The sequence below is a fragment of the Herpailurus yagouaroundi genome, unplaced genomic scaffold (assembly GCF_014898765.1).
Source record: "Herpailurus yagouaroundi ecotype Mexico unplaced genomic scaffold, PumYag 67189, whole genome shotgun sequence".
In the NCBI taxonomy this organism is placed as follows: Eukaryota; Metazoa; Chordata; class Mammalia; order Carnivora; family Felidae; genus Herpailurus; species Herpailurus yagouaroundi.
In genome coordinates, this window is record NW_024420031.1 from 538993 (window position 1) to 562774 (window position 23782).

Below are 23782 nucleotides of genomic sequence, written 5' to 3' on the forward strand. Positions count from 1 at the left end.
ACATCTGAATGTTTCTAACATTTCTTTAAAATAGAACTATTGGATGAAATAAAATATATACATTTTTATTTTCTTAGAGAGAGAGAGACAGAGAATCTTAAGCAAGCTCCACACTCAGAGTGGAGACCAATAGAGAGCTCAATCCTACAATCCTAGCATCATGACCTGAGCTGAAATCAAGAGTCGGACGCTCAACTAACTGGGACACCCAGGCACCCCTAAAATGTATACATTTTTAAATAAAAGATGTGGCCAAACCCTACAAAAGGACATTTTGACACCAATAGTTTATATGTACCTGTAAGTACTGTTTCCCTAAAACCTAGTCAATACTATATACTATTGCCAATCTAGTGGTTAAAAATGACCTCACATAATATGCATTTCCCCATTATTCCTAGTGTAAACTTTTCATGTTTTCTTGACCAATTCTTTAAAAATATTTAATATTCCTCTGTGAACTGTCTGTTCATATACTTTTGCATGTTTTCTACTGGATTACTTACTACATTTTTAATAATTTATAGATGCTATTTATATAACATTATTCCTTTGTTGTATACAGTACAAATATTTTTTCCCAGCTTAAGAAGTCATCTGCCTTTTAATTCTTACACACAAGTTTTAATATTTTCACATAAAATCTGTCAACTTTAAAAAAGGGCTTATAGGTTTCTTGACTTAGGAAATCCTTCCTCATGAAAGATGTTCAAGAGTTGCCTATATTTACTCCTAAATATGTTTCTAGGATTTATGTGAATAGGGTGAAGAAACGACCTACAACACATTTTTCCCTCAAACAGCCAACTGTACTTTTCTTTATAAATGAGGCTATTTTATTCTGCAGATATGTCTATTTCTATGCCAATTAAAAAAATTAAAACTACTATGGCTTTATATTTTGTTATCTGTTACAGCAACTGACCCTGATTCTTTATCAGTATTTTCTTAGATATTTTTGTGCCTTCTGCTTTCCAGTAAATGCTATTAACAGGGCCTCTACTTAACCAATTTGACAGATTAACTGTATTCTCCATGCCTTCTGTAAAATATATTGACTAATGCAATCTTGCTGCAGTCACTCTTTTGCTCCCACCAGTTATCAGTAAGTGTACCAAGCCAGGTGTTGGTCTTCAAACTCATTTATGTCAGCTGTCTGTAGAGCAATTAATGGTGTCAAGATTTTAGTTTCTAAAGGAACCTGAATATAGAAGGATGTTAAAATACTAGGGGCGCCTGGGTGGCTCAGTTGGTTAAGCGTCCGACTTCGGCTCAGGTCATGATCTCACAGTCCGTGAGTTCAAGCCCCGCGTTGGGCTCTCTGCTGACACCTCAGAGCCTGGAGCCTGTTTCCGATTCTGTGTCTCCCTCTCTCTCTGACCCTCTCCTTCCTGTTCATGCTCTGTCTCAAAAATAAACATTTAAAAAAAAAATACTATACAAGGCCACCTGGGTGGCTCAGTCAGTTAAGCATGTGACTCTTGATTTTGGCTCAGGTCATGATCTCACAGTCATGAGACGGAACCCCATGTTGGGCTTTGCACTGAGCATGGAGCCTGCTTAAGATTCTCTCTCTTTTTGTGCCCCTCCCCCACTCATGCACATGTGCATGCTCTCTCTCAAAAAATATTTATATAAATAAAATACCATATAAAACAATGATTTAAACTGAAAAAGGAACTATCTTCTTAAAATAAAAACTAATCTGAATATTTGGCAAAGACTAAAAGGCAAGATGCTAAAAGTAGTGTCAGGGCGCCTGGGTGACTCAGTTGAGTGTCTGACTTCAGGTCATGATCTTGCAGTTTGTGGGTTTACGCCCTGCATTGGGCTCTGTGCTGACAGCTCGGAGCCTGGAGCCTACTTTGTACTGTGTCTACCTCTCTCTCTGCCCACCCCCTCTGCTTGTGCTGTCTCTCAAAAATAAATAAACATTAAAAAAAATAAAATATAAAAATATAAAAATAGTGTCAAGTTAGGGGAAAGAGATTCAGGGGTAAATTATAGAAATTTCTAATTCTGTATTCAAGTTCCTTTACAAACTATGCTACTGGTGCAGAGCTCACTTGGGATTCTCTCTTTTCCTGCCACTCCCCTGCTTGTGTGCATGCACGTTTTCTCTCAAAATAAATAAACTTAAAAAAAGTTCTGCTTTAACAACATTTTAACAATAATTAACCTACCAACTATTAACCCTAATTTGATCTAAGAGGGCTTCTACTATATTGAGTCTTCTCATGCAAAAAATGGCATCATCTGTCTTTGCTAACAAATTTAGATCATTTTTTTTAAATCTGTAAGTAAGGGTTGTTTTGTTCTAACAGATCTTAAATACTGCTGGTTAGGTTTATTTTCTTTTACTTATTTATATACACCATCTGTCTATCCAATTACTGCCCATACACATTACTTTCTCCTTGCCAAAGACAACACTTTTCACCACTTCCTACATGCTTTAATTTCTGTTTCTTCAAAACTGTATGTTGCTTTGGGTGCACATCTTTAAGTTTCAGAAACGGTACTACCAATAAACATTTTTAACTCCCTCTCACTCAGCATTATTTTCAAAAGCTACTGATGTTGCTACGTGCATTATTTGGTCCCCCGCTTCTAACTGCTACACAGTCCACAATATGCATAAACTCCATTTTGCTTATCCAATCTACTGCCACAATGATGCAATATTCTCCCACATGTTACCTGACGGAATAATGTGATTATCTTTGGGATATATACCAGGAGTACCAGTCAAGGGTTCCTATAGCCTCACATGCCTATTAGCACTTACCATTACACAGTTTTCTAATTTTTGCTGATCTGACAGTTTAAAAGGCTGTATCTTGCTTTAGTTGTATTTCTCTAATTACTAATGAGTCTGGAGCATCATTAATGTGCTGAGTTTTCTGTGAATTATCTATCCATACTTTTGTTTATCCACGTTAATTTGGAGGAGTTCCTTAAATATACTACAGGGACAGTCCCTTGACAGTTTTAAAACATGGCTAAACACTTCTCAATCTATCACTACTAAGTTTTATCTTTGGCAGTGCTGCTTAATATTGTCCACAGACCAGCTGTTATTCCACCAACTGTTTGAATGTGGTATTGATTGGTCCATGACAAAATGAATTGGCACCAGAATGTTGTTAGCCACATCAGTAGGTGCACTGTTTAGCTCAACTAGTGTTTTTCTCATTCAAGAAAGCAGTGTGCTGATTTACACTCCAGTTAAGTGCTAGCATTGCAGTGAATTATGATGTTTTCCATTGAAAAGGAAGTCTTAATTTTGTATTATAAAATTCAAATTTTTACAGTAAGATTTACGCTTTGAAGTTTTTAAGAGTTCCTTCCCTACCAGTATATCACAATATAACCTTCTACATTATCTTCTCTTAAATGTATGGTTTTGCCCAATACAGTTTAACTATACTTGTTGATCCTGTGAATGAGGTCTTTATTCTAATCATCTAGTTGTTTATTACTACTGTACAGAGGAGATATTTGTTTCTATACACTGATTTTTGACTTGGTTGTCTCACTGTACTTTTATTAGTTCTAGTAATTTTATGCTATCTCCCCAAAAAACCCAAAAGCCTCAAACCTATCACCTTCATATAGTAACAAGTTTTCTCTTTTAGTATGTATCGTTCATTTCTTTCTTTTCTCTTGTATTTGTTAGGACCTCTACTACAAATTCCAGTGGCAAAAGTAGTAGGTAGCATCTTGTCTGACTTTAGAATTCAATGGAAATGCTTCAGCTTTCCCATTATGACTTCTGGTAGATGATTCATAAATTTAAAGTTTGTTTTCCTATTTCTAAGAGTTTATATTAGTTTTTATTAATGTGCTGAATTTTATCAAATGCTTTTGAAGCATCATCTACTTGAGATATGGCTTCTTTTCCCTTTTACTGTTATTTGGGTAGCCAATGTTGAACTGTCTTACATTTTTTTAGTAACAGAAAATTACTTATGTTAAAGAAAACAGGTTGCATGTCTCTACATGCATATTTGCAAATGTAAGAAAATATGCTCAAATTTTGAAGGAAGCTGCATCTGGGTAAGTTATATACAGGTGATTAATATTCTCTTTACACTTTTCTGTATGTCCTAGAATTTTCACAATACATGTTGCATTCACTATCCTACAAAAATGATTTTTAAGGAATCATTTACCTAAAAATAGCCTGAAACTTCAGTTACATTATTTGAGTTAACCATTCAATTGGCTTTTAAAAAGTCAGACTTACCAATTTCTTCTAACAAAACGTTTTAGCAATGGCTACCTCTTTCAAACCTAAGTACGTATCATCCTTGTGTCTAGAAACATTGGACAATAGTTTGGTGGAGTTGAACTTTTACATGAGAGTTCTTTTTGCCTTCAATTACAATTACTACCATCACAAACCAATTAGTGAGCACAGTGCAAAATACCTTGTATTTTATTCTGAAACTACTCTGAAGGTAGATATACTAAAATCCCAAATGAAAAAACTGGTATCAGAGCTAATAAGCAGGGACAAGACAAGACTCCAATCCAGATCTTTCATTGCACTATACCTCCCTCGTGAGTAGAATCTGATTCTGAACTTTCCAGAATGAAGTTGTCATTTTTGAAAAAAGGGAGATTCTACTTTGTGAGTAGAGATTCATGAAATCTCTCACGATTACTTCATAACAATTGAGAATACTTCTTAGGTTTAGGGGGAACTTCGCTAATGGGGCCCCCATAATTCCATTTAATTAGGCCAGTAAACTTAGGGATTACTATCCATTTTGACAATGCAAAAAACACCTGTGGAAAGGAACTATATGGTCCAATTTTGTGCCCTTCCACTCTTTACCCATGACTCACCTCTGCCAAGTGTTGCAGCCGGGTTAGCAGTGGGGTTCTCTTGTCAGATCCAAGGCGTGTGATATAGTTTGACCTCTTGCTAAATACATACAGAAGATTAAGGACTGCCAGCACCACTTGCATATCGGAGGAAGCCAATAAAGTTGTCAAATGCTACAGGGAACAAAAAAGGGCAAGTTCATGGTATTAGGCACACTAGGCCTTGAAAACTTAAAATACCAATGTAGTAATAGATTTGTCAATATATACAAAGCTATTAAGAAGTTTAACAATACAAAAAAATTTATAAACATTTGCGCACCTACAACATGCAACCTTGTTCCCAAGCAACTTATAATCTGGCAGCAAGCCACAGAGTCCAATAAAAGTAAAACAAAAACAAAAACAAAAACACATGAGCAGCAGCTCAAAACTGCACAGGTGTCCCCACAAGAAAAAGAAATTACAATAGAGACAAATGTGATATTTTCATACATAGTGGAACTCAAGAACATTAAGTCTCCAGCTAGACTAAAAGAACTGTGAAAGAAAGATAATTTTATGCTCCTGTATTCTTTGAGATATAGAATGAATTAAAATGTAGGGTTCTCCATATGGAAGCTAAAGATATCAACAACAGCTGGTGATGGGGCACCTGGGTGGCTCAGTCGGTTGAGTGTCTGACTTCAGCTCAGGTCATGATCTTGCAGTTCGTGGGTTTGAGACCTGCATCGGGCTCTGTGCTGACAGCTCAGAGCCTGGAGCCTGCTTCGGATTCTGTGTCTCCCTCTCTCTCTGCCCCTCCCCCGCTCATGCTCTGTCTCTGTCTCTGTCTCTCTCTCTCTCTGTCAAAAGTAAACATTAAAAAAAAATTAAACAAAAACAAAAAAACAACAGCTGGTGGCACTTATGACTGTTACAGTATAGTGTATGCAACATTAACCCAAGAGTGACTGCTTTGATTTTTTAATAAAACCGAAGTCTATCAATATATTTAAGCATCTAGTCAGTGTTAAAATCAGTATGTCATTTAGATGGCAATAAACCAGGGGCGCCTGGGTGGCGCAGTTGGTTAAGCATCCGACTTCAGCCAGGTCACGATCTCGCGGTCCGTGAGTTCGAGCCCCGCGTCAGGCTCTGGGCTGATGGCTCGGAGCCTGGAGCCTGTTTCTGATTCTGTGTCTCCCTCTCTCTCTGCCCCTCCCCCATTCATGCTGTCTCTCTCTGTCCCAAAAATAAAAATAAAAACGTTGGAAAAAAAAAATTAAATAGATGGCAATAAACCTAGGTATTTCTGGTTGCTGATAATCCTGAAGGCCATGGTCTTCCTTTTGCAACTAATGTATTTTATCTTTAACAGACTGCTTATCTGTTCCTCACTTAAAACTCTGGGTGCTATACTTTAGTTCAGTTATTCCACTTCTTTTCCCAAACCATTTCCTTTCAATTCTGTTTGCCAAAGAATTAGAAAAATTAACACTAACAACAGGGCACTTAGGCAATGAGTAATGTGTCAAGGAAATCAAACTATTTCCAATAGTTTAAGTGGTTTGGGGCTGCTCTAATAATGAATGCGGAACAAAGATCAATTCCCACAAATTCCCAGGAATACTTCAATATATGTATTACATTCTCAATTTTATCATTGTCTTTGACACTGAAAACACCAGAGCTCCAAAATGAAAAGGAAAGAATTATCAGAGAGAAATAGCAATTTATTTCTAGATATGAGCGATTCTAGTTAAGAACAGATCACATAGGCTTGAACCTCTCATACCTCTATGGAACTGTACAGATGCCGGGAAAAGCTGTACTCAATGAGCAAGGCAGTGAAGTTCAACACAGCCAAGAGAAGCATTTTTAGTTGTTCTCTCTCCGGCCTATCACACACGAGCATCCATGACATATTCTCCACTGTTTGTCCAGCATCTGCCAGAATTCCATCAAAGCGGTCCAACAGATCCACCCAGTGATATAACTCACACTGGAGAGAGGAAGAGAAAGAGGAACATGTAAGAATAAGGTCGAAGTACTATGTGGGTACTTTGCTACAATGGATTGCTGAGCAGGACACCTAGACAAGTTCACTTCCCACCTTTGCTTCTCTTCAATCCCCTTACCAGTACAGAAATCCATATGACAAAGATCATACTCTGAGCCACATAAACCTGTGATCATTGTTATATCCATCAAAGTACATTATGTACAAACACCAGTAGACACCCTAACTAGGTCTTTAAAGGGAGAATTCTGGCTACCTTCTGAGGTCTACAAAACAATGACTCTCCCTGCCAGAATCCATTTTATCAAAAATGTTCACTTTTAGAGTTATCTAAAGAAGATTCTTTTAACTATCTCAAACTCATACTGTCAGTCAAACTAAAGGAATTCTGTGGTTGAGATTCTTTATCATCACCCGTGTAAATGTTCCTCACCCTCAGCTAGCAAACTTTTCCTTTCACATTTTCTTTCAAAATTTCCTTGGTAATTTTGCTAAAAATTTAGCAAGTAGTAGCTAAAAGCTACTGACCTAGAGCTATACTAGACATACAGCTTAGATAATACAGCTTATAACTGTAGAGATACAGCTTATCAGATACTAATTGATGAATGATGCTACCTCATTGTGGTTTCTCTTTCCATATCAGAACATACAAAATGATGTACTAGTCCAGGGAGCCCTGCCTTTTGGGAGTGTGGGTTCACATACCTTTCCAATGTTCCATGTTTTGATTTGCTGCAGTTCCAAGAGTAGTTGCTCATCATTACAAACTTTGAGTTTGTCTATTAAGGCTCTGCAGTCTGCAGGCTGAGAAAAACAGGTATTCACAAAAGGTTTTTTGGAGTAAAGGAATCTTTAAGCCAACACACTCAGCAATTTAGAAAACTGGAAATTTGCCAGACAATCGCTTGGGATTAAAAGGAAATCTTATAATAAAACCATCCATCTGTTCATTTTCATTTTTTTAATGTTTATTTTTTTGTGAGAGAGAGATACAGAGCATGAGTGGGGGAGGGGCAGAGAGAAAGGAAGACAGAATCTGAAGCAGGCTCCAGGCTCTGAGCTGTCAGCACAGAGCATGACACGGGGCTCAAACTCACAGACCATGAGATCATGACCTGAACTGAAGTCAGACACTTAACTGACTGAGCCACCTAGGTGCCCCCATCTGTGCATTTTTAACTTGGATAAACTTGTACAATAGAAATAAAGGAAACAAGCTAGACATAAAAAAAATGGAATCTGTACCACAGTCTGAAAGTTAACTAGAATACCTGATAAGAAATCTTGAAATCAGAGGAACACTGAAAAGCCCTAGTGAATTCACAGTTAAAGGTGAAGTTAAAGGTGGCTATATTTTCCTACAACTATTAAATCCTCTTAACTGTAGGAGGGCCAAGAGCTTCTGAACACCGGGACTTCATTCTTATGGGGTTCCCATTGCCATACATTCCTGCTCTCTTTAACTGATGAAAGGCCTGTTTGTCAGGTAACAAGGTGTGGATTGACAGTTTATAGTAAAGTTTCTTAAAGCAGAGGAGGAAGGATAAGGAATGGGACATAGAAGTCTTCTATTATGGATGGCAGCTGGAAATGACTACACTTGCATGGCATCCTGAAAATGGGCCTAGATTTGCAACCAAACAAACCTGGGTTCAGTTCTTAGATGTTTACTAAGCTGTTTGATCATGAGCTACTCCAATCTCTCAGCCACAGTTTTCTTACCAGGAAAACACACTTAATAACTACCTTGGTAATGTGAAGCTCAAATGTTTGCAACATACATAAAGCACTTATTTCACATAATAGGAGTTTAAATATTGAGACACAGCATACTACTTCAAAGAGTATGGGCTTTGGAATTAGACAGTTGGTAAGCTACCTCTTTGAATCTCCGTACCCTCTTCTGCAAAATAAACTAACATCACCTATTTACCCAGCAATGTCGTCATGAGATTTAAACTAGAGGTACCTTAAGTACCCAAAACAAACATGGAATAACAGGGGTTTCTCCCTCTGAAGTAAGCGTTATTAAGAGCTACCTCAAATTTTTGTGGTGATTAAATGCATGTAAAATTCTTGGCATAAAATCCTTCCATAAACCAGGCCTGCACTTTCCTCTCCTCTCCATGAAGTCATATAGGTTGAGGGAGAGGTGATGAAGCAGGATAAACATAACATGGGAGTCTAAACCATCTACTCATGTAGTTCACTTGTGCTTTCTGAACCTACTGAAGTTTAGTATCAAATAGACCACTTCAAATCTAATCTGCAGCTATGCAGAACCAATTTTATGATTCTGTGGGTTAGATTACACCCAATTCATGATGAACATTTGAATACTATAGTCACTTGGTATCTCATAATCAGGCATTCAGTTTTTATCAAGTTCCAGTAGCAAGCCTGAAACTGCTTTTCTGAATGTCAGAATACTTGTTGGCAGGTAATAGTATTGCCAAATTCTAGGAATCTTAGCTGCACTTCCCCTATCAGGGCTTGTCTTTGGCTGACACCTAAATCAGACATCTGGATCTACTAGGTCAAAATGTCCGCATAGTAGGGCAGCTTGCATCATAGCCTGAACCTTTTGCAGAATCTTTTCTAGATCCAGACCTCACTATCACTTTAGTGGTTATCCAGCAAATGAATCAAAACACCAAGCCCATATTTGATACATGGTGTTTCCAAAATCCAAAGAGAACCTCATACGTTGTTCCTCTGTCTTCATGGTTCATGGTACAAGGTGCAGCAATTTATCTCTACTTTAGAAGGGAAATCTTGACATTTCCCAGACCTCTGGACCCCTAGAAACTTTCCTGATGTGGGAGGCCCTCAAGCTTCAAAGGGCACTCTCTGGTACACAAATGCCTAAGGCATCTAAGGTACTTGTGTTTTCTGCTCACAAGATTCAGTCAGCCTAATGGCATCAATGTAATGTGCCAGCACAATGTTCTGTTTTATCAGCTGTATCAAGGTCCATAGTTTGCAGAATGCACCAGGGACAAAAGTGTATCTTTACCATCTTGTTCCTGCTGCATAAATGCAATAAATGCAATAATACAAACTGATTGTTATTTTCCTTCTGGCAATACAAAAGAAAGCATTTGCCAATTCAATGGCTGTGTACTAATTGCCAAGGTTCACTTTGATTTGCTTCAATAAAGATATCAAATCTAGGGGGAAAATCCTTTGCACAGCTGCTAATATACAAAGTGATCAATAAATGTCTTTCATGTGCAGACACTATGGAAAACAGTGTGGAGATTCCTCAAAAAAATTAAAAATAGAACTACCATAAGATCTAGCAGTTCCACTTCTGGGTATTTATCTCAAGAAAATAAAACAATAATTTGAAAGGATATATGCAGCCCCAGGTTGACTGCAACATTATTTAGAATAGCCAAGATATGAAACAATCTAAGTGTCCATCTTAAATGAATGGATGAAGATGTAGTATACATATACAGTGGAATACTATTCATCCATTAAAAAAGAACAGAATCTTGCCATTTGTGACAACATGGATGGACCCCGAGGGCATTAAGCTAAGTGAAATAAGTTAAAGACAAATACCCTATGATCTCACTTATACACAGAATTCAAAAAACAAAAAAACAAAATAAAAACCCAAGCTCAATAGACTGGTGGTTGCCAGAGGTGGCCAGGATAGGAAAATGGGTAAAGGGATCAAAAGGCATGCATGCATGCACAAATAAATAAATATCCTTCTTAAAAATAGTATCTAGTATTAACCACAGTACAGAGAATTGAGTATGTTGCTCAAGGAAACTAGGCATCTTTAAGCCTTAAAAATGTATGGTCTATGATCTAAACATTCCAATTCCAAGAGTTCGTCCTAAGTAATTAATTAGTAGCTATCAAATGTTGTGAGCCAGAAATTTGTATATAGGTGTCACCCCAAGAACAAATCCCTAACAATCCATTAGGTAATAAAAGAAAAAAAATTTTTTTAATTTGCATTTCTTTGATTATCTACAACGTTAAATTATTCTAGAAGTTTACTGAATCTGTTCTTTTCTGAAATGATCTATGCCCATTTTGTCATTGGGATATTCATCTCTCCTACTGATGTAGCTACTAAAGATATTAACTACAGTTCACTGAACAACATGGGAGTTAAGGGTGCTGACAAACCCCCATGCAGTAGAAAATCCACGGGTAACTTTTGACTCCCCAAAACCTTAACTACCAATAGCCTACTGTTGACTAGAAGCCTTACTGATAACATACACAATTAACACATATTTCTTTTGGTGTGTATATTATATACTATATTCCTACAATAAAGCTAGAAAAAATAAAGTGCCATAACTTTTAAGAAAATCATAAAAAATATACATTTACAGTACTGAATTTATTGGAAAAAGTCCACATATCAGTAGACCTATGCAGTTCAAAACCAGGTTCCTCAAGGGTCAACTGTATACTGGGTTACAAATATTTCCCCCAGCTTGTCATGTGCCTTTTTACTTTGGATATACTACTTTATGCTTCCATTATTTTTTCTCCTTTGCTTTAATGCTTGGAAGGGACATCTCCATCCAAGACTAGGTAAATATCCATCTATATTTTACACCTATAATCTAGGTGTGAATTTCTTTTAAAAATATTTGACTTTTATCTAGAATTTATTTCAGTATAATAGTCCCCACCCCTCAAAAGTCAAACAATTGTCCTGAAACCATTTCTTGACTGATATTGCCTTTCCCTAACAACCAGTAATTCCTACAATTATCGTATGTTACGTTCTTATGCACATGAATACTAGGATCCTTTTCTAGGTTATTTTCTTACACTGATGTTACTGTTTTAATTAGTGTCACTTCTTAAGACAAGGTTTCTATTTGCTCTTTAGTTTCCAAAATAATTTGAGTACATAAATGTCAAAAATTCAAGATGCCCATTAAAAAATATATTTAAAAGTGGGGGGGCCTGAGTGACTCAGTCCGTTGAGCATCTAACACTTGATTTTGGCTCAGGTCATGGTCTTGCGGTTCATGGGTTCGAGTCCCACATCGGGCTCTCTGCTGACAGTGTGGACCCTGCTTGGGATTCTTTCTCCCTCTTTGTCCCTCTCCTCCTTGCACTCTCACTCAAAATAAACATTAAAAATATACTTAAAAATCCAAGATGCCAAAACACATCAAAACCAAAATCAAAGTATCTGCAACAGCTATGAAAGTGAATATACTCATTATGTACGACATTCAAGAAAAAACAACCTGACATTTCAACGGCAAACACAAAAATGTACAGCATGTGCAGACAACCAATATAAGGTCAATAAACTTGAAAATATATTTAATTAAGGCATGCAGATTATAAGCATGTAATATTTTCCCCCCTTATTAACAAAAATTTAAAAGATAATCTGTAATGCTAGAGGGTATGGGAAGACAGCATTTCTCGCACTCATCAGTGTAATACTTAACAAAAAAGGGCAGAGAATGTCCATGCAATAATCTTTTAAAGACTAGAAGAAATATAGCAAACTGTTAATAGCGATATCCATAGTGATACTTGCCAGGTAGTTAGTTTTTAAAAACCAAGTGATCTGTATTTAGCAAATAAACTGATTATGTGCCAAATCCTTTGCTAAGCATCTGCCTCATACCAAGGAGGAAAGAATTATCAACCCTGTTTTACCACTGTGAAAACCAGGTGAGCAAATAAATGCTTAGCCACAAAAACTAGTAAGATTCAAACTCATGTCTAATTCCAAAACTTGTGCTCCTTGAACAACGGGGTCTACAGGAGAGTCGTAACAAGGCAATACTTTCTTAACCTCAAAACGCAGTTTAAGACAGCTGATAGAATACTGGACTGAAGGTAGGATTTCTGCTGCTAGGACATGGTCACCCAACACACAGATTAATACAGGTTAAACTAAACTGTATGATTAAGAATCCATGATTTAAAAAAGCTACACCACTGGCCCCACAAGAAATCTAGTTAATAAACATGTTACTACTTTAATTTTTCTCGAAAACAAAATTGAGAAAGACCACACAAGTAAAGACAGAATTTGAATCCACACCTGCTCTTTCCATTATACCATACTGCCTTTCAGTGCATAAGAAAAGCAGCCAGAGAGCCTACTTCAGGTACATACAGCTACAACAGTTTAGTGCTTACTTTCCACTGGCGACTAGCTTATTCACTTTTTTCCAAAGTTTTATTTAAATTCTAGTTAGTTATCATACAGTGTAATATAGGTTTCAGGAGTAGAATTTAGTGATTCACTACTTACATATAACACCCAGTGCTCAACATGCCAATTGCCCTCCTTAAAGCCCATCACACAATTATAGCCCATCCCCCACCCACCTCCCTTCCATAAATCCTCAGTTTATTCTCTACAGTTAAACAGTCTTTTAATGGTTTATTTCCCTCTCTTTTGCTTATTTGCCTTTTTAAACAAGGGAAGTTCAAAAGCAAATTTGACTTTTTCAAGACAACTTGCTGTTTTATTGCACTTTGTATATATAAATGATGATGTATTTGGAAGGTCAGTATGGTGAACTGTCTACAAGAACTTTTTCTAAAATGAAAAAAATAAGACCATACTTTTGGATACTTACAGCCTCAGTAGGTGTCTTTTTCAGTTTAGTCCTGTCTACTTTCATGTTTTCGATTTTCTGTTTTATGATCTGAAAAGAAATTCCCCAAAAAAGTGAGAATTTAAAGTTGCAATCTTGAGCTCTACATGCTCGACATAAGATAGAATGAAGAGCATGCAAAATGCTTAAAGCAAAAACTCTGGAGTTATGATGATGCTATGCGAACTCACAGGCACAGCTATGAGGTAGGGAAGGATAAGGAATATCTCCAGATAAAACTGGCCCACATCCATATGTAGTGTAAGACTAATCAATTTAAGCCAAAATTAAAGCGCTTTTTAAAAACAAACCTCTCAAACTCATAATTGAAAATAAAAGATCACAATGTTTTTAACACACCTCAGGATGGAAAAATTCACCATATCCTTGCAGTTTTCTAGAAAACTTAGCAATTCTACTTCTGGGAATTTAGCCAAAGAAAACCATAAGGATGCACAAAATATTTAACCATAAAAACCTATACTCCATGACCATATGTAATAGTGAAAAATTGGAAAAGAACACATGCCCAAAAAGGATTGGTTTAAAATGAAATATTTCACAACTGTTATAAACACTGCAATTATATAACAGAAAGATGTTCATGGTGAAATAAAAATTACAAAACAAATAGTATAAACCTATCTAAACCACTTAGAAGGGGTATGCATCAAAACGTTAACTCACTGCTGACCAAAAGGATTATGTAGATGCATCTTTGTATCTTTTACTGTTTTAACCAATAAAAATATATTAGTTGTGTTATAAGAACAAAGGCAGCATAATACTTTAATTTTTAATTAGAAAATGAGATAGAAGACTCCCACTAGAAATTTCCTGAGCACAGAACACAATCATTTTACTAAGATCTTTCAGTTTGGAAGGCACAAAAGTGGGTAACCCCTAGTATAAACCTACGTGATCTTTCATGGTAGACAGGTCCCTCAAGATGCTCTGACCAAGGCACAAGAAGAAATAAAGGATTCTCCCATTAGCAACCAGGACACATGGACAGAGGTAGAGGTGAACTGAAAGCTCTTTATATACCAAAGATTCTCCTGATAATAATGTATTTGCTACATAGCAGTAACTGAAGGTGAGTGCCCCTTCCCCAAGAAGGCTGTCATAATATAAAGCTGACCAAGCACAGGTATAAAATTCAGGCAGCTTCTGGCCTAGATTTAGTCCAACATACTCAGTAGTGTGGAAATAAAGTGTTATTTGCCTACATGGTCGGTATCTCTTCAACCAAAGGGCATTCAGGAAGAACTGATCAAACATCCAGAGTATATTCTAAAATGCATTCCTGGAAGAAAAAAAAATGTTTTCCCTCTAAGGTTCACATTTTAAGATATGGGATTCCAAATTACTTTTTAAAAAATTACCTCAGCATCTAAAAAAAAAAATGAACCAAGTGCCAGCTACCAACAACTTCCAAAGTATCTAAAACGAGGCCAATAGGATTCTGGCAACAATCCGATCCATGTAGTAAAAACTGTAAGTGAGCTACTTATACTCAGTTTTGATTTTTCTCACAAAACTTCTCATACTCATTACCTAAAGCAAGTGGCTATCACATTATTGTGGCTGCAGTCATTTGCTGGGAGGCTATATAAGACTAACTCTGCTGCAGGAAGTAGCAGCCAGCCCCAACACCATACAACCCAAATCACTGAATGCCTTCCCTTCAAAATTAGGAACAAAGTAAAGATGTCCATTCTCACCACTTTTATTCAATACAGTGTTGGAAGTTCTAGCCACTGCAATAAGAAAAGGAAATTAGAGATACACAGATCAGAAAGGAGGAAACAAAACTCCCTATGTGCAGATGACAAAGGATTATTTAATTATAAAATCCCCCAAACGTACAAAAACACCTCTCCCAGAATAAATGATCTCAGTAAAGTTGCAGGATATAAGATAAACATCCACAAATCAATCTATTTCTATATACTGGCAATAGACACATACACTCCAAACCTAAAAGTACACTATCACTCACAATTGCTCAAAACAAAACTTGAAATACTTAGGTGTAAATCTAACGAAGCATGTACAGGACTTGTATGTTGAAAACCATAAAATGTTGATTTAAAAAAAATCAAAGAAGGGGGCGCCTGGGTGGCTCAGTCGGTTGAGCATCTGACTTCAGCTCAGGCCATGATCTCGCCATTTGTGGGTTCGAGCCCCACATCGGGCTCTGTGCTGACAGCTCAGAGCCTGGAGCCTGCTTCGGATTCTGTGTCTCCCTCTCTCTCTGCCCCTCTCATGCTCACACTCTGTCTCTTGATAATAAGTAAATGTTAAAAAAAATTTTTTTTAAATCAAAGAGGATCTATATATATGGAGAGACATACCATCCTCATAGATTAAGATGGGTCAACATAGTAAAGATGGCAATTCCCCTCAAATTGACATGCAGGTTTAACGCAGATCCTATCTAAATCCCAGCAAGATTCTTTTTTTTTAAATAAACTGAGATTATTATAAAATGTATATGGAAAGACAAAGGAACTACAATAGCTGAAAGGAACTACGATAGCTAAAATAATTTTGAAAAAGTAGGAATCCCTCTCTCTGATTTTATGACATTCATATGTATACCACCCTGTAATAATCAAGACAATATATGTAGTACTGGAGGTGGACAGACACATATACCAGTAAGAATAGAAATAGACTTATACCAATATGCCCAACTGATTTTTGACGCTTAAAAAGGTAATTCAATCAAAGGATAGTTTCATCACCAAATGGTACCAGAGCAAGTAGCCATCTATAGGCAAAAAGATGAACTTTGACCTAAGTCACATACTTTACATAAAAATTAACTCAAAATGAAACATGTGATGATTGTGGAGAAAAGCAAACCCTTGTGTACTGTTGGTGGGAATGTAAACTGGTGCAGCCAATATGGGAAAACAGTATGGAGGGTCCTCAAAACATTAAAAATATCCATCAATCCACTTCTGAGTATTTAGCCAAAGGAAATGAAAACACTAACTTAAAAAGACATATGCATCCCCATGTTTACTGCATTATTCACAACAGCCAAGACATGGAAACAACCTAACTGTCCATTGATGGATGAGTGGATACACACGAATATTATTCAGCCATAAAAAAGAAGGAAATCTTGACATTTGTGACAAATGGCTAGACCTTGAAGGCATTATGCTAAGTGAAATAAGTCAGAGGAGACAAATATGGTATGGTCTCACTTACATGCAGAGTATCAAGAAACAAAAAACTCCCAAAACACTAAACTCACAGAGAACAGACTGTTAGATGCCAGAGGCAGGAGTGAGTGAAATGAGTGAAAGTGGTCAACTGGTTATAAAACAAATAGGTCATGAAGATGTAATGTATAGCATGGTGACTATAGTTAATACTGTATTATATATTTGAAAACTGATGAGAGCAGATCTTAAAACTTTTCAACGCAAGAAAAAATTATAACTAGACTTACTGTGATCATTACACTATATATATATATATACACAATCAAATCACTATGTTGTACACCTGAAACCATTAAAATGTTGTATGTTGATTATCTCAATTTAAGACTGCAAAGTAAAAAAACGGATCAGACTTAAACTATAGAACTCGCTAGGAGAAAATATTTTCAAAACTATATATAATATCTAGAATACACAAAGAACTCTCAAAATTCAACAAAAACCCAAACAACCCTCCAAAACAAAAGCAGGATTAGCTTGTAGCTGCAACTATTTTTTTTTTTTAGCTCCAAGTATTTTAATGGCTTAAGAAAATGTACATGAGGTCATGGGCAAATCTTCACACACACATCTCACTTTAACTACAGCTGTTTTGACTTAGGATTCTGTACCAGTCAAGGGCCTGGGTTGAGAATAGACTCTGGCTAACTAAAGCAGAAAACTGATTTAATGGAAGGATAACAGACAGCTCAGGGAATCATCAGGAAGGCTTACTGATCCACATTCAGAAAATGGGGAGGAACCAAGGAAGCTATGCAGTCTAGGACTACAGCCAAGGGACCTCCCACAGGCACAGCTTAGCTGGGGGTGCCTCTACTGTCAACACCAGACTCTGGATGCCTAGAAGCTACCCCTGGTGGCAGAATGATTTCTGAACAGTCTCAGGTTATTTGCATCAATGGCTCTAGACACCAAAAGTTCCAAGTGTGAGCATCTGATTGGTTAAGTACAGGGGTAAGTCCAGGCCATAATTGTCAAGGTTCAGGGAGAGCAAGTATTTTTTCAGTTTCCAGTGTTTGGGCTCCAAACTTTTCATAAACAGATTCAGATGATAGGCACCCAATTAAATAACCAGTCCAAAACAAATGAATGAACACACATGTTCCCTCAAACAAGTGCAATGTTAACCTGTTTATATAATTTTCTTGCAAGAAACACCTATAGTTTGAAAAAGAAAGGTAGCATGGTCCATGAGACATCAATTATGAAAATTTCAAAAGTTTTTTCCCCCTAGTTATTCTAAGCTAGTTTCACAGTGGGAAGGGAAAGTATTTTTTGAGCACTCACTATAAGCCAGACAATACTCAGGTTGGTGTTTCCTAAAGCATTTTAGATGATTTTGCTCCATGAAGGAAGACAAGGTTTCAGTAACTTGCGAAATGTTACAAATGGAAGTACAAAAGGAATTTTCCTTTAGAATAGTTAGGTGGCTGACTTACGTTACTAATGGCTCCAAGAAACCTTGGGTAAAGGAAACTTACTAGGCCACAGAACAATTTTTTCAAGTGTTATCTACTCGAAGTCCATGAATGTAAGTATCCCAAAGAACAAACTTTGAGACATGCTGCTTAGAGTCTTCATATAATAATAGTCTTTCATACAATCCTCACCACTCAAACCAAGTTTTGTCCCATTTACAGATAGAAAAACGAAGGCTCAGAGAAATTAAGTGGCTTGTCTAGCTAGTTGGCACCAAGATTTAAATCTAGGCCTTTTTGGCTCCCAAGTCCATGCTTTAATAACATGCTGTTCGCTTTAGTTTTATTTATTTTTTTAATGTTTATTTATTTAAAAGAGAGAGAGCAGGGGAGGGGCAGAGAGAAGGAGAGAGACAGAATCCGAAGCAGACTCCAGGCTCTGAGCACTCAGTGGAGAGCCCAATGCGGGGCTTGAACTCAAAGACAGTGAGATCATGATCTGAACCAAAGTCGGATACTTAACCAACTGAGCCGCCCAGGTGCCCCACTTTACTAGTTTTATTACAATAAATTCCTGCAGATGAAAACATGTATTTGTGACAGATTCTTCTACACTGTTAGATCCTATTCAGAAAATTACTGCAAGACAGGAAGCTGGGGCACAATGTGAGCAGCTGAGATATCGTCAAATCATACTAATGACCAGGGAATGAGTTCTACCTAATGCTTAGAAGTTAAACAAGTTAAAATCCTATTACATAAAAAAGCCTCTAACAAAAAGAAATTAGTACTAAACAAATCTCTGGAAATGGCCTATTGCCTTTGTTGGTTCAGACCAGAACTCTGAGCACCAAGCAATCTTTACAGGTAATAAAGATTTCTTCCTAAAATAAGGTTTAAAGATCGACTTTAAGGAAATTAATAAATTATGAACCACCATCCACAGCTATACATTACTTAACACTTCTATTTAATTAACCATTTCTTTTTTCCCTTCCTCCTTTCCCCCAAACTTCATTTACCTTTGAGGTTTCTAATCTTGGTTTTACAGGGTTTGTTTACATCAAGGCAAGGGTGTTCACTTAATATATACTGAGGAGAAGTCACTCTTTAAAGGGCAACTCACTCTGTGTAACCACCTCCAGGTGATAAAATTTAGAATGACTTTCAATACTGAATTAGCTTAAAGGGAGAGGAGTAATTTCCAAGCTGGCTCAATAGCAGCTGAGTATAGTGGCAGGTTAGCCTTACAATTCAAAGTATGGCTGAAGGATCAATAGCACTGACATCATGTGAGAATTATTGAAAATGCAGAATCTCACCCAGAGCTGAAGAATCAACCTGTATTTTAATGAGATCTTTTTTTTTTTAACGTTTATTTATTTTTGGGACAGAGAGAGACAGAGCATGAACGGGGGAGGGGCAGAGAGAGAGAGACATAGAATCGGAAACAGGCTCCAGGCTCTGAGCCATCAGCCCAGAGCCTGACGCGGGGCTCGAACTCCCGGACCGCGAGATCGTGACCTGGCTGAAGTCGGACGCTTAACCGACTGCGCCACCCGGGCGCCCCTGAGATCTTCAGGTGATTAATATATTTAAAGTTTGAGAAGCACCAGATCAGAAAACAGGCTCAAAATCAGGAAACCCAGGTTAGAATCCCTGCTGTATCACTTACTCACTGTATGAGCATGGACAATCAGCCTCTGTGCACTTCTGTTTCCTCAACTGTGAAATAGGGATAACTGATCTCACTTCCATACTTACTTTCATCCAATCCATTCTCCAGAGAGCAGCAAAAATAATCTTAAAACATAAATCAGCTCATGTTACTTCCTTGCTTAAAACCTTTCAACAGTTTCCCTAAAATTATATCCCAACTCTAACCATGAGTCTCAGGGCTCTGGCATGATTTAGTTCCTGCAACTCTCTCCAATCTCCTCTTTGCACTATCACTTTAGTCTTTCCATTTAGTTTCTAGAATGCTTTAAGTTCCTTCTGGCCTCTAGACCTTTACAACTGCTATTCCACTGGAATGCTTCTGCCCCAACACACCTATTCTTCCCTCAGCTAGTTCCCTTTAAGGAGTGACTTTAAGACCCAAAGTGGCTTCCCATGGCAACCCACCTAAAGCTGGTCTGTTATTTTTCAATTACACTGCCTTGCTTGTTTCTCTCATAGCAAGTATCAATATAACTAGTCTGACTTTCTACAGTATTAAGCTCTTGGCATGTAGCACATCATCTTCCACATGATAGGTAGACAAATATTTACAGAATGAAGTTCATGAAAGAAGTACACACTGAGAATAAAAATCTGTGACTGTCAGCATATAGACAGTATTTGAAGTCATGGGTCTGGAGATGATGACTTAAAAAGAAGGAAGGAAAGAGGCCCAGAACTAAGTTCCTACTTGATACAACATTGTTTTTTTTTTAATATTTTGAGAGAGAGAGAGAGAGAGAGAGAGAGAGCTCACGTACAAGCAGGGAAGGGGGAAAGCAGAGAGGGAGAGAGAATCCCAAGCAGGCTCCACACTCTCAGTGTGGAGCCTGGCGCGAGGCTTGATCTCACGAATGGCAAGATAATAACCTGAGCCAAGATCAAGAGTCAGACGCTTAACTGACTGAGCTACCCAGGCACCCCAATCTACCAGAAAAGGCGAGGTTGTTGAGGTAGAAGCAAAACTAGTTCATTATGCTATCATGAAAGACAAAAGATGGCCAGACTGATCTATTGTGTCCAATGTCGAAATGAGGTATGTCCCGAAAAATGTATGTTGAAATTGGGGGTAGAGATAACTTGACCAACAATAGTTTCAGGGGGATGGTGGGAAGGGAAGCCAGACTGGAGTGAGTCAGGGAACCAATGGAAAGCGAGGCAATACAGATGGAACGTGTAGAAAACTCTTCTGAAAAGGTGGCTGTAAATGCAAGCAGAGAATTATGGGGTCACTGAAAGGTAGAGGGCAAGAGGAGGTAACAGAAAGAAAATCCGTAAGAAAGTTGAGGGTAGGGGACCCTTAAACCTCTATTTCACCTTAACATAATGAACACTTATCTGGATTTTGAAAGCACAAGTACTAACGAGAATTATGACAATCCTCTCCCAATCTCTTAATACTTGACTATCTCTGTATGTGCTTACATTGTACCCTGTACCTATCACGCCCCTATTAATGACAAAATGTTTGCCACAAGGGTGAGGAAGTTTAAAACAAGCATACACACAAAACCCCACAAACCTGAGAGCAAGATAAAAAAAAAAAAAAATACATTATCAGTGGTTGCCTCTAGGTGGCATGATAACACGGTTTTTATTTATTTATGCTTCACGCTTTCCAGGTCCTTCCAACCTTTCTATAATCATGCATCCATTTATAGTAAGAATTTTCCTTTTGTACAATTTTTCTTAAGGTTGAAAAGAGTGGCCCCTATTCCAAATGGCATGAATCAAATTAAGAACAATATCATCTAAACAAATGTCCTTCAGTGGCTGCTGCCTGCTCTTGGAGCTTCTTTCCTATACACTCTGCTGTTTAATCCTGGAGTTTAGCACACAGCAAGCACTCAATATTTATTGATTTAGTACTGGTAGGTTAAGAAATGCTTCAAACATGTATGGGAGTATGGTTGAATCTGAGTCAGCCTAAAATTCCCCTTGAAATCATGGAAAAGCATTATGGCCGTTTGTAAACAAAAAATGCTTTAGAGAACCCTAACCTCCAATGTACCACAAAGCAAAAGCCTTTGCCTCTAAGAGTCTCTGAAAAAAAATTCAGGTGAGAACTGCCTGGACCATCCATTATCTCAGGAAGCAGTGAAGTGAATCTTGAAATCCAGCCTGCTATACACTGTTTGATTAGGAAGGCACAGACAGCACATTAACTGATTTCTTAAAGGGGGCACATTTCCATCCAGTCTAGTTTCTGATCATTTATATTAATATCCATCCAACAAATAATCACAGAACCCATGTGTCATCATAATAACATCAGCTAATATTTACTGACCACCTAACTATGCGTTATCTCTAATCCTTGTATGAAGCTGTAACAACTTGAAGACTGTTCCCAGTTTAGTAAGGCCAAGAGTAGCCACATACTCAGTAAGTGGTAGAGGTGGATTAAAACCAAATCTGCTCCACAACTCTACAGTACACAAAATGTCTATATACATAGTCCATCCTGCCAAACCCCTCCTATAGACTCCAATAACCCTATCCTTGGCCATATAAATAAAACATGACCCTGAGGATTGCTGACCTAGATTTTATTGGACACTGATAGTAAAATGTAGTAATAAAGCAACCAAAAAATAGCTTTTATTCACTCAAGACAAATCTGGAAATTACCCTGGTTGATTCTCCTTCAAAATCTGTAAATACTATATACCTCAAGTAAGTGTATATCTTTGCTCTGCAGTATACTCAAAAAAATCTCTTGCAGGGATACCAAGGATGAGGAATCTGAAACCTCCAATACCGACTCTGGAGGTAAGAATGGTGTGTGAGAGGGTCACCTGGGTTGGCTCAGTCAGTGAAGGGTCCGACTTCAGCTCAGGTCATGATCTCATGGTTCGTGGGTTCAAGCCTCGCATTGGGCTCTGTGCTGATAGCTCAGAGCCTAGAGCCTGCTTTGGATTCTGTGTCTCCCTCTCTCTCTGCCCCTTCCCCCATTCATGCTCTGTCTCTCTCAAAAATAAGTAAACATTTTAAAAAATTAAAAAGAAAAGAATAGTGTCTGAGAATGCATCCCCTACATTTGCTCTACCCTACAGCCCTGGGAAGCTGCAGATCTAAGAGTTATCCTTTTGGTCATTACTCCCAATTACTTAATAGAGACAAACTGGCATCAGAAAAATCAGGCAACAAAACAGGGCTCACCAAAGTCACAGATCAGTTTCACCAGAAGAAAGGAAATGGCAGCATGCCAAGCAGCCCCTTCTTAGCATTCCCAACAATGACCAAAAAAAAAAAAAAACAAACAAAAAACAAAGAGTAATGCCAGCATGAAAATTATGTAAAGTAAGGAAGACAGGAAGAGATTCCTTGTCTATGCATTTTCTTTTTTAAAAAAATTTTTTTTTTCAACGTTTATTTATTTTTGGGACAGAGAGAGACAGAGCATGAACGGGGGAGGGGCAGAGAGAGAGGGAGACACAGAATCGGAAACAGGCTCCAGGCTCTGAGCCATCAGCCCAGAGCCCGACGCGGGGCTCGAACTCACGGACCGCGAGATCGTGACCTGGCTGAAGTCGGACACTTAACCGACTGCGCCACCCAGGCGCCCCGCCCTTGTCTATGCATTTTCAACTAGTGCTCTGGAATAATCCTAGTACACTCTCTAAGACTGATCTGTCTCACATCCCCTTCCTTACTTGTGGCTGGATTTGGTTTAAGAGATCAATTGTAACAATAGTTATTTCCTTTTCTTTTTTCTTTTTTTTTTTTTTTAAATTTTTTTTTCAACGTTTATTTATTTTTGGGACAGAGAGAGACAGAGCATGAACGGGGGAGGGGCAGAGAGAGAGGGAGACACAGAATCGGAAACAGGCTCCAGGCTCTGAGCCATTAGCCCAGAGCCCGACGCGGGGCTCGAACTCACGGACCGGGAGATCGTGACCTGGCTGAAGTAGGACGCTTAACCGACTGCGCCACCCAGGCGCCCCA

General features: G+C 37.9%; 1 protein-coding gene across 13 annotated transcripts in view; it reads right to left on the minus strand.

The window, feature by feature from the left end:
* The window catches only part of HUWE1 (HECT, UBA and WWE domain containing E3 ubiquitin protein ligase 1), a 173967-nt gene that overhangs the window by 126710 nt on the left and 23475 nt on the right, over positions 1–23782 (minus strand). For 12 of the 13 annotated variants that reach the window (XM_040467038.1, XM_040467040.1, XM_040467046.1 and 9 more), the window contains 4 exons: positions 13438–13506; positions 7544–7642; positions 6611–6817; positions 4855–5007 (listed from right to left, as the gene is read on the minus strand). In XM_040467038.1, coding sequence (XP_040322972.1) covers positions 4855–5007; positions 6611–6817; positions 7544–7642; positions 13438–13482 — 504 coding nt within the window. In that variant the 5' untranslated portion in view covers positions 13483–13506. The remainder of the gene's footprint in view (positions 1–4854; positions 5008–6610; positions 6818–7543; positions 7643–13437; positions 13507–23782) is intronic. The other variant, XM_040467049.1, reaches the window with a different exon arrangement.